General features: G+C 36.5%; 1 protein-coding gene across 1 annotated transcript in view; it reads right to left on the reverse strand.

The window, feature by feature from the left end:
• The window catches only part of LOC126267409 (calcium-binding mitochondrial carrier protein SCaMC-2), a 211,145-nt gene that overhangs the window by 3,960 nt on the left and 194,698 nt on the right, over positions 1 to 12,487 (reverse strand). Inside the window, exon 8 of the mRNA XM_049972638.1 lies at positions 11,256 to 11,403. Within this exon, the coding sequence (XP_049828595.1) occupies positions 11,256 to 11,403 (148 nt within the window). The remainder of the gene's footprint in view (positions 1 to 11,255; positions 11,404 to 12,487) is intronic.

Below are 12,487 nucleotides of genomic sequence, written 5' to 3' on the forward strand. Positions count from 1 at the left end.
GGGAACAATGTACTGTTGGAAAGAGCAACCTCTTGAGTTTTACATGGTCGATGCTAGGTAGCAGCAGTGTTCTCCCATTTCACTTCTAGTATAAATGGTCTCGGGACAACAGAAAGCGTTTTGTGTTCTACATTTTGTGCAGTGCGGGTCAGTAATAAATGACTGTTCAGCGTGACTTTCGTCCTAGGTATGCTGGGGATCCTCCTATAGCACAGATCATTAAATGATGACATGAACAACTCCGTGAAACAGGTTGCTTGTGTAAAAGCAAATCTCCAGGCTATCCCTGAGTGTGTAACACAGACATCGAATACATCCACCATAGTTTCACAAGGAGTCCAAAGAATTCCATTCACTGTGCAGCTCAACATGCTCCCGATGTCTGTCTGGCAAGTGTTGCGTCAACTTTTATACATGATACCATACAAAATTCAGCTACTGCAAACTCTTCGTGAAGGTGACAAACAACAACAAGTAGAGTTCTGTAATTTCATTCTTTGTAAGACGGAGGTTGATAGTTTTCTTCCAAGCTTAATGTATAGTGATAGGCAACATTCCATTAAAATGTAAAGATGAACCATCAAAATGTGAGAATATGGGTTAAAGAGCAACCAAATGAAGTTTTACAATATGAGAAGGACTCTCCAAAATTTAATGTGTTTTGTGCAGTTTCATGGGAAAAGATGCTAGTCCATTTTTCTTTGCCAAGAACACTGTTACAGAAAGTACGTATCTCGATATGCTCGAAAAACTTTCTTTTCTCACAGATGGAAACTGATTCGAACAACCTCATTTACAAACAAGATGGTGTACTGTCACACTAGAATCTAGAAGCACGGAAATTTTTAAGCCAAAGTATTACTTAACGACTGATCAGTCACACTGGATCAAATGATTCAGCCTTACATTACCGGTTTCCAAAGTCACCAGATCTGACTGTTTGCGATTATTTCTTGTGGGGGTCATAAAATACTCTTAAGTGCTCCATTATCAACAGTAATGAATGAACTACGACATCACATAACAGCACCTGTGGAAGGTGTAACTTAAGACAAGCTCACCACAGTGTGGGAACAATTTGAATACCACACTGACATTCCGTGCATCTCAAGGGGGATATATGGAACACCTATGAAATGGTGAGTTTCCCTTTCATCAAAAAGAAAATTCATTGTATGTGTTTATTAGTTTCAGAAATATAGATGTGCCAAATCAGATGATTCTTTTTGATACACCCTGTACATTTATTTCTAGTTTTAGGGGCACCTGTGGTCTGTTACCACAGCAGTATTGCACTAATAACTAAAAATACAGTGCAATTAAACTGAATTCACACAGGTTTCCCATATTTAAATTTTGTAGTTACATATGTTATTTTTGTCTAATATAGCATAATCAAATACACAGCACCCCAAGCCTCCTTAGGCAGTCTTGCCTAAGTATATATAGTCAAAGTACTACATGTCATTTATACTATTTCTGGAAACTGCAACAAAATTTGCGGGTATTTTAAAGTGTATTTCATTCTGAGCTGTTGCAGCTTATATAATACGAAACATAGCAAGAATTATGGTGTATCCACCAAGATAAAAACAGATTAAAGAGGATATTAAATTCTGATTAAACTACTCATTATTTTATGTCTGTTACTACAGTCTTACCATCACGTTCCGAGTGCATTTCACTTACAGCTGCTAACACAGGTAGAATGTGTTTTTGCCAGTTGCGTTATGGGCCACAAACATAGTTTGAGAATGTGTTACAAATGTATACCACACTGAACACTGCCACTTAACTGTACTTGGTTGTTCTATACAGTCCAGGATACCTTTCTCTTGACATTTGCATGTGCCTTACACCATTACACTATGCTATTTTCAACACTGTGCCTTTAAAAATGTGTATCTATCCAATGTAAACAAAATGCTGACAAAAGAACCTCCTGGACTGTACGGAACAATCAAACAGTTCCATTGCAGCACACATGTAAAATGGATTACATGAAATGCAATGAAGACACTTAGAAAATGAAAAATGTGAAACTGGTTTGGCGCCTAAACAAACCGTCTTCCAATTGGTTATGATGATGGACTTCATACCCTAAGAAGAAGAAAAAAATATTTTTTTTATCCGTTTCATAAAACGTAGAAGCTACAGCAGGATAAACATGCTTTAAAACATCACGCAAATCATGTTGCAGGTTCCAGAAATAGCAGAAAAATCACATTCTACGGTGAAAATTTACTTATGCAAGAGACAGCCTTGCAAATGGAATTAAAAAAATTTGATCGATAAGAAAAAAAGGTCAATTTATATGCCTATGTACTTTAACAATCCTTGACACAGACTATGTTTTGTGTGTTTTTTATGTAAATGTTTTGCAATAAATACGGATTGCATTGTGTAGATCTCCTCCTAGACGGTGTACCCCAGGCATGACTGTTTAAGGAGGATGGCAAAAGTCTACACCACCGGCAGCCATACTGTATCAAAGATTTCTTATGGCTATTCATGACAACAGCACTAGATAACTAACTGCAACAATGGCTCTTCTCAGAGCCAAACAAAGATAACACAATTTTGGACCAAGTAGCCATAGTTTACAGATCAATGTATAAGGACAACCAAAAGACATAGGTCAGTACATGAGAAAACGGGCCATTGATCTTAAGAACAATATATCCCAGTTCTCCAAGAATCCCACCTAAATGAAGATGATATAACAAAGGGTAAAATAAAATAATGGAAAATCCAGGATGGAATAAGCATCTCTACTATACTGCAACAACCATCATAAGAAAGGGTGAATTTCAAGATGACAAGAGTTGGAGGAGCAACGCGTTTGCATTAAATTTTGCATGAAACTCAAGAAAATCTTTACAGAGGCACACCAGATGATGCAGGAAGCCTACAGTGATGAGTGCTAAAGAGATATTTGGTATTATGAATGGTTTACACAGTAAAAATGAGTGAATGGAAGTTAAACACGACACCCCTCATTCAGAATGCCCTTCAACACCTACCAATCATGTTCATGTCAGGAACATCAATGAAACTGTGCATTTCAATCAAAGACTGCCTGTCCAAGAGGTTACAGAAGAATGTAACATTCCAGTTAGATCATTTCATGGAATCCTGACATGGCACTTGCATCGTGTTGCCGCCACGTTTGTCCCACGGCTCATGAGTCAAGATCAGAAAGACCTTTGCCTCACAATCTGTGAAGAGCTTTTGAATAGCGCAAAGGAGCAGATAACTGGTGAAGAGACGCGAGTCTGCAGTTATGATGTTGAGACCAAGGTTCAGTCTTCACAATGTGTCAGGAAAGGTCTTCCAAGAGCAAAAAAAGATTGTCAAGTCATGTCACATGTCAAAGACATGCTGACTGTTTTCTTTAGCTTTGAAGTATTAATTCATCATTATTTCATGCCACAGGGCAAATTGTTAATTGTGTTGCGATGCCTGGACGAAAATGTGAGAAGGAAAATGACCTGGAATGTGGCGAGACAATTAATGGCTCTTGCATCACAATAACGCACGCACACATTCATCTGTGATGGTGCACGGCTATTGCACAAGAAATGAAATCACAGGTGCTGCCTCATCCCCCATACTCTCCAGACTTGGCTCCTGCTGACTTTTTTTAATTTCCGAAGTTGAAAACTCCACTGAAAGGACAAAGATTTACAATGACAGATGAGATAAGATTCTTCATGCAATCTAACAAAAGGTGTACCAAGACTGATTTGGAAGGGGAAACGGCATTGGTGGTAGTGTATCAATTGTGGAAGAAAGTATTTCGAAGGAGACCATGCACAACAAGTAAAAGGTAAGCGTAGAAAAATGTTGTAAACGAAGTTCTGGAATTTTTTAAACTGACATTTTGTACATAAGAAATAGCCTCCTTAATATTAAGGGAATGAGACGCCAAGAAATCAGAGGCATCGAAGTGATCACTCTGTAGTCAAGTGGCTTAACTACTGTTTTAATCAACAAAGCACTGAATGTCCAGTGGCACCATCTGTACCTCAGTTGCATACATACTTACGTGATTGCAACAGCTGTCATATAACCTGGAGTTATAAAAACAGTGATGACAATAGAGAAAGTTAGTAGAATGGTCTGACAGAAAAAAACTGTCTTAGTTGCGATGCCAAAGAAATGAGAAACTTTCACTCTGCTAGATGGTGCACTGATGCAAACACACTTCCTCTGAATCATACCGAAAAGCTCTAAAACACTTCCCAAGATGCCAGTACTGCCCCCACAATCATCAATACATGGTTTGAGATACCTATCGTTAATTCCATTAACAAGCCAAGATGGAATTTCGGGACAGTGAACTGGAATTAATATACTCAGGAGGTTGACAGCAACTTTTGCTGGACAGTCCAAGAAGTATAAAACTACAAGAGATTTGGGGGAGTCATAATTGGTGCAGTCAAACATAATATACCATAAGGTCTCAGGACACATTACATCCTTTGCTGGGATGACACAACAGATAATTGGGAAGTGGAATACAAACAGACTGAAAACCATGAAACTGGTAAAATACTAAAACAGCAAAACCAAACAATAAAGCAGAAATGAATGGACTTCACTTCCAGCTTAATCTCATTCACTCACATAAAATCAAGAGCTTCAAAAGGTCCCTGTAGACTCAACCACAAAAGAAAAGATAAAGGATGAACTTAACGAAATCAATAGCTACCTTCATAATAACACCACCTTATCAGATCCATTTAATGAAAGACATATGTGAGGCTACCAAAACATTGAAAATGAGGAAAGCAGAGGACTGGATAGGGCAATCACTGAATTTATAAAACAGAATGGGGAACATTGAAGAACCTGGCTTAAGTCGCTCTGTAATGATATACTTGAGACAAGAAAAGTACCTCAAAGTTCAAAATTGCACATACACTAGCAATCCTCAAATCAGGAAAGCCAGCTGTGAATACTCAAGTAACTGTCCAATTGCACTGCTGAATGTGTACTTCTAAACTATTGGAATGACTTCTCCTTAACAAAATTCAAGAAATAATAAATAATGTAACTGCAACAAATCAGGCTGTGTTTAGAAGCCAGCACAGTTGCTGTGAACATTCTAAGTCGCTTGACATTCTAAGTGAGGCTGGATTCCAGAAGAAACAAAGGTCATTAGTGGCCTTTGTTGATCTGCTGGCAGCATATGATACTGTGTGGCTACTGCTGAAGCTAAAATAGCAAGCCCCCAAGTAAGGAACTGATGACACACATGGGAAATATGTTAACCAATCATTACTTCATGATCAGAATTACAAAAACACAGAGTAAATCATTTACCACAAAAAATGGGCTTTCCAAGAATCTGTCTTCGACCTGTATGCCAGTGAGTTTTGACACTAGTGTACCCAAACAGCTGAATACTGTGCCCCAGTATGGCAACACAGTGCTCATAGAAGGAAACTAGCCATCTGAATGAATCAATGAGAATCATTATGGGGACACTAAAATCCCTTGTCTGCACACCATCAGTAACATCCGATGGTGTGAGCTATGATGCCAAGAAGCAACCAGTCAAGGATGGAGGAACCTACACAGAACCTGTCATACCAGATGCAATGCTATGATGCACAAGTGGGGGTCTCGAACTCTCCAGTCTGCAACAGTGGGGCCCAAGAACAAACCAATCAGCATATCGTCAGAAACAAGTACGCAGGATTGTCCAATGACTTTATTAAAGCTGCTACCTCTGCTATCAGTTGGCTTCATTCACTAGATGCTGAACTCTGATTAAGTGTACCTATTTTAATTATAGTCCCAGTTTTATAGTTCTCCTTTTAGCATCACTGAATTCCTCATTTACAGAATTTTAATCTATTAGCTTTGTGCTTTAATCCTGAAATGTGTAACTGTGAACTACATATATTTTTTAATATTTGCTGTTATTCCTAAATCCTTAAATATATATATTTGTAAACTATTTCAATGGTAGCCAGAGAAAACCTCTTAATTATTCTGTTAAATTTTAGAGGATTAGGATGGACAATTTCTTAAAGAATATACAATGTGATACAGATAACGTTGCTACACGTTTAACTATACAGCAGAAGCCCCGTTATTGACAAATTACATAAATACATGTACTTTCAAATTTCTCTTTGACAACACAGTTACTGGTTACTGGAATAATGAGGCTTTCACAGGCAGATGGCATTACAAGGTTTTCATTGCCTACCATCAATTTGTATTTATCAATATTTGCTACAGTTACCTCTCGAAATTTTTGTGAAGATGAATATTATTACCAAAATTTTACATTAATATTTCTTCTACCCCCCCCCCCCCCCTCTCTCTCTCACACACACACAAGATTTTTTTGTAAATCGTGTGAGAGATGTTAACAAGAATTCATGTATGGAGTTCCCAAAGGCTCGCCTCAAGTCTACCATGTATGTAAATGGTCTTCCTACTAATAAACAACAAGCAAAATTAGGTATTTTATCTGAGCATACGTACAGCAACAGAAGAAATTGTAACACCAATGATAAATGTAACACATGGTAAGGAAATAATAAACTGGATGGAAACCTCAAAATTCTTAGGTGTATATATTGCTGAGAATTTAAACGGGAAAAGCCACATTTTGAAAATTCTCATACAACTTACTTCGGCCTTATTTGCACTTTGATTCATAGCAAATCTTGGGGAGAGAGGGGGGGGGGGGGGGGGGGGGGGGGGGGGGGGAGAGAGAGAGAGAGAGAGAGAGAGAGAGAGAGAGAGAGAGAGAGAGATCAGTAAGTAGACATTGTGCATATTTTCAGCCAATGATGTCATATGGAGTAATGTTCTGGGGTAACTCATCTTTAAGAAAGTTCTTCACTGTTTAGAATGTGCTGTAAGAACAATATGAGATGCTAGCTCATGATCATCAATTAGACATCTGTTCAAGGAGTCAGGCATTTTATCAACTGCTTCACAGTAATTTATTCCCTCATGGAATTTGCTGTAAATAATCCACTGCAGTTCAAAAGGGATAATTATGTGCTTAATTACAATACCAGTAGTCTTTAGCACAAAAAGGTATTTCCAATGGTGCAACAAATTTTTGATCACTTTCCCAGTAATACAAAATATCTGAAAGATAGCAAAGTAATATTCGGAAAAAAATAAAGTTTCTCTTTGACTATTTCTCTTTTGTAGAAGAATATCTGTCATTGTAATGTGTAGAATGTGGTGGGTAGGAATTACAACAACTATATAAATGTTTGACATGGATCCATATTTACAAATTAGTTGTAAATGTAAAAATGACTCGTTTAAGATCATTACAATTTATCATGCAAATTATCCATGCAACATGAAACTATCTAAACAGAACTAATATTCTTTACCAGAATTTAATTAATAACCATTCTTTTGCAAGTTGGTCTTTACACATATCTTGCATAAAGTAAAACTGCATGCCAACAACTGTTGTATCACTGAGCTACAGCCATAGCAATCTACAGTTTTGCATACATTCAGCTGTCAGCATCAATATTTCACTCAATGTTATCCTATGCAAATTATATGTCAAAAGCAACTGCAACAGAATGCATAAAAAGAAACAAAATTTGATTTCTATTGCACTTCTGGCAGGACGTAGGTGCTTGCAGGAAAATGGCTTTAGTAAGCTTGGTGTAATGTGCAGAGGTTTTCCCTACTGTCTTGGCTTCTAAGATGAATACAATTTGAAGAAGAGAGGTAGATAGAGATGCTAGCAATAAATCTTTAAAGATTTTTCCTCACTTAATCAGTTTCAAATTACTTACAGGAAGGGATGATTATTATTATTATTATTATTATTATTTCTTTCTTATCTCAGGCGTTATGTCTGGTCAAAAGTGGAAAGTGATGCGGACCTTGATCAAGCGTGACTTCCTTTTAACTGTACGGTATATGTTATATTGCATTTAGGAACTTTTGGGTAATTGAACATGTATCAATAATTACCGATTTCTGTAGTTGTATATATAAGTTTGGATGTAGCTGTATTGCATTGATGTACTGGTGGATATTATGTGGTATGACTCTTGTAGTTGATAGTATAATTGGTATAATGTCAACTTTATCCTGATGCCACATATCCTTGACTTCCTCAGCCAGTTGGATGTATTTTTCAATTTTTTCTCCTGTTTTCTTTTGTATATTAGTTGTATCGGGTATGGATATTTCGATTAGTTGTGTTAATTTCTTCTTTTTATTGGTGAGTATGATGTCAGGTTTGTTATGTGGTGGTGTTTTATCTGTTATAATCGTTCTATTCCAGTATAATTTGTATTCATCATTTTCCAGTACGTTTTGTGGTGCATACTTGTATGCAGGAACGTGTTGTTTTATAAGTTTATGTTGTAAGGCAAGCTGTTGATGTATTATTTTTGCTACATTGTCATGTCTTCTGCAGTATTCTGTATTTGCTAGTATTGTACATCCGCTTGGGATGTGATCTACTGTTTCTATTTGTTGTTTGCAAAGTCTGCATTTATCTGTTGTGGTATTGGGATCTTTAATAATATGCTTGCTGTAATATCTGGTGTTTATTGTTTGATCTTGTATTGCAATCATGAATCCTTCCGTCTCACTGTGTATACTGCCTTTTCTTAGCCATGTGTTGGATGCGTCTTGTTCGATGTGTGGCTGTGTTAGATGATACGGGTGCTTGCCATGTAGTGTTTTCTTTTTCCAGTTTACTTTCTTCATATCTGTTGATGTTATGTGATCTAAATGATTGTAGAAGTGGTTATGAAATTGCAGTGGTGTAGCCGATGTATTTATATGAGTGATTGCTTTGTGTATTTTGCTCGTTTCTGCTCGTTCTATGAAGAATTTTCTTAAATTGTCTACCTGTCCATAATGTAGGTTTTTTATGTCGATAAATCCCCTTCCTCCTTCCTTTCTGCTTAATGTGAATCTTTCTGTTGCTGAATGTATGTGATGTACTCTATATTTGTGGCATTGTGATCGTGTAAGTGTATTGAGTGCTTCTAGGTCTGTGTTACTCCATTTCACTACTCCAAATGAGTAGGTCAATATTGGTATAGCGTAAGTACTTATAGCTTTTGTCTTGTTTCTTGCTGTCAATTCTTTTTTCAGTATTTTTGTTAGTCTTCGTCTATAGTTTTCTTTTAGTTCTTCTTTAATATTTGTTTTATCTATTCCTATTTTTGTCTGTATCCTAGATATTTATAGGCATCTGTTTTTTCCATTGCTACTATGCAGTTGCTGTGGTTATCCAATATGTAATCTTCTTGTTTAGTGCGTTTTCCCTTGACTATGCTATTTTTCTTACATTTGTCTGTTCCAAAAGCCATATTTATGTCATTGCTGAATACTTCTGTAATCTTCAGTAATTGGTTGAGTTGTTGATTTGTTGCTGCCAGTAGTTTTAGATCATCCATGTATAGCAAATGTGTGATTTTGTGTGGGTATGTTCCAGTAATATTGTATCCATAATTTGTATTATTTAGCATGTTGGATAGTGGGTTCAGAGCAAGGCAGAACCAGAAAGGACTTAATGAGTCTGCTTGGTATATTCCATGCTTAATCTGTATTGGCTGTGATGTGATATTATTTGAATTTGTTTGGATATTAAGTGTGGTTTTCCAATTTTTCATTACTATGTTTAGGAACTGTATCAATTTAGGATCTACTTTGTATATTTCCAATATTTGTAGCAACCATGAGTGGGGTACACTATCAAAAGCTTTTCGGTAATCAATGTATGCGTAGTGTAGCAACCTTTGTTTAGGTTTAGCTTGATATGTCACCTCTGCATCTATTATCAGTTGCTCTTTTCATCCTCGTGCTCCTTTGCAACAGCCTTTTTGTTCTTCATTTACAATTTTGTTCTGTGTTGTATGTGTCATTAATTTCTGTATAATGACTGAAATTAATATTTTGTATATTGTTGGTAGGCATGTTATGGGGTGGTATTTAGCTGGGTTTGCTGTGTCTGCTTGATCTTTAGGTTTCATATAAGTTATTCCATGTGTAAGTTTTATAATAATAATAATAATTATTATTATTATTTATTTTTTAAGGGGGGGGGGGGTCTGCAATGGCATTAGTATGTACACACATACTGACCACTGTTTTTCCTTTTTCACAGTAAAATTTAATTTATTTTGAAATTCCAGAACAGCTTCCATTCTCTTGCCAAAGGGTAACAAATAATGCAAAAAGTGTGATTCAGAACCACACACCTGTAGTAAAGGAAGCATATTTGACAAAGTTGACTGTGAAACTTGAAGGGGAAGGAGAAGAAATGACAACAAAAGGAATTGCATACAATGCAGTATATATTTGGCTTTTCTTGCAGATATCAGCCATTTAGTAAAAGTATAGTGCAATTAAAACACAAAAATTCAGAAAAGACACAAAAAAAATGTGAATGGGCAGAACAAAAAGGAATGAGCTGAAGTCCAGAAGGGTGGCAGCTAAGAGGCTATGCCCCTATTTTCATGTATTTCTTTTGGCTCTACTGGGGGTTGCAACTCATTAATGTACGAATTTATGTTACTTTGTTTTGATGAATGTATGCACCTATGTAATAAAATGAAAATTCCAAGCAGAGATGATCTTTTAACTTATCTTAACTCTCTTTAAGTATTTGGTGTTCGTAAGTTGATTCCTCTGGAATGTAGAGAGAGATTCTTTGTTGCCTCAAAAGCTTTTTGATGCTTCTGCGAAGAGACAGTACATTTTTAACTCCTATCAGTGAACATACTTATTTAGCACTTTGCAGGCATTTGTGTTGTGATGAATCTACACTTTCTCCTACAAATGAACTATGTTTATCAGTAGCAGTAAGCTTCCTGAAAATTCTTGAAAGATGGGTCTCCTGTCTTTGGTAATTATTCTGTCATGAAATTGTCAGCATAATCACAGCCTATAAATCAGTGTTACATGGCTCTCTGGAAATTGCATTATAGATTAGGTTTGAAATCAATTTAGTGTTTGTAGCTCCCCATGTTAATGAATCCTAAATTCAAGGTATTCAAACTATTAACTAATGTGTGTAATACGTGCCGTTCGTCTATAATACAACTAACATGTAATTATGAAGAGAAGTAAGTAGACAGAGTGAAGATAAATATACTGTACAAATAATACATTATCAGACTGTAATACAACCAAGGAACTTGTTACCCACAAGACACACCAAAACATACTGCTTTCTTAGACTTTACAGCTTACTGTAGCTGAAATAGAGTATTAAAATTTCTTACCTTGTGCTTGTAACCTTGTCCTAACAAGTGCTAGTGGATAACTGCAAACCTGCCCACACGTACTTGATATAGTCCCACAAGTTAGAAGTAGTAGGACACTTGGCGTTGACCCGTCATTGTGCTTGCGAAGGTATGTGTTCTTGAGTGTCTGGAAAAAGCAGAACAACGACAGCCATTATAACCATGTTCTAATAGTATTGCTTCAAACACACCTAAGAAGCCTATCTAGCATATTTCTTTACTACAGGTGTGGTTTACGAACATTTACAGTTTTCCAAAACAATTAACAACTCAACTCCAAAAAGTATGAAGTTTCCTCAAATAAAAAAACTAGGAAAAACCATTCCACAGCAGACTGACAAACAAAGATTAATGCACAATTTTGAACTTAGAATCATATGATTTCATTTCCAGAAGATCTGGCCGAAAGTTTGTAAAATCTGTAGAATACATGATAATCAGGATCCAGGTCACCAAATGACTCACAGGGCATTACAGCACAGTATGGAGATAGTATTGCTGTATTAATCATTAGTGAGAAATCTGTTCCATCATTACATCCACTTCTGCATCTGTACAGAGAGGCCATACCAGGGACTCGTGGCCTTATATGCCACAACTGTACACTAGGACAATACAAAGCAACCACCTAAAAACTGACAATGTGGAAATTGACCTTCTAGTTGGCTAAACTCTGAAATTTGTCCACATATGGGATGACATCTTTTTGCCACTACTAGCTGATTTGCATTCTCCAATACATACAAGGAATTTAATTTATGACACTTTCTTTTTGTCTAGAATCTTGTCAATTTAGTAAGAACTGCAGCAATTGGTGAAAGTGATGTGTTTGAAAGTCTGCAACAGGTGTTGGAAGCAAAAACCTCAGATTTACTATTTTTTGACTGCAAGTTAGGATTTAACACATTGACAATAAGGTCTTTAGAGTTTGAGCATAATCATAGAATGGGAAATCGGCCAGGCTCTCGCAAACAATCATTATAACATTTGCCGTAAACAGCTCGTACAAAAACCTGCATGTACCTGGCCAAATGGGGATTTGAATTGCTATCCTCTCAAACATTAGTCTAGTGTCTCAGCACTACATCACCTCTCTCAGTTTATTACTTTAAGGTTTTGAGAATTTATTTGCTCTAAGAATGTATTTAAATGATGAGCTGTTTAAGTCTGCAAGCATGGCATACCATCCACATACCTGATCCAATATTTGA

The sequence above is a fragment of the Schistocerca gregaria genome, chromosome 4 (assembly GCF_023897955.1).
Source record: "Schistocerca gregaria isolate iqSchGreg1 chromosome 4, iqSchGreg1.2, whole genome shotgun sequence".
Classification (NCBI taxonomy): Eukaryota; Metazoa; Arthropoda; class Insecta; order Orthoptera; family Acrididae; genus Schistocerca; species Schistocerca gregaria.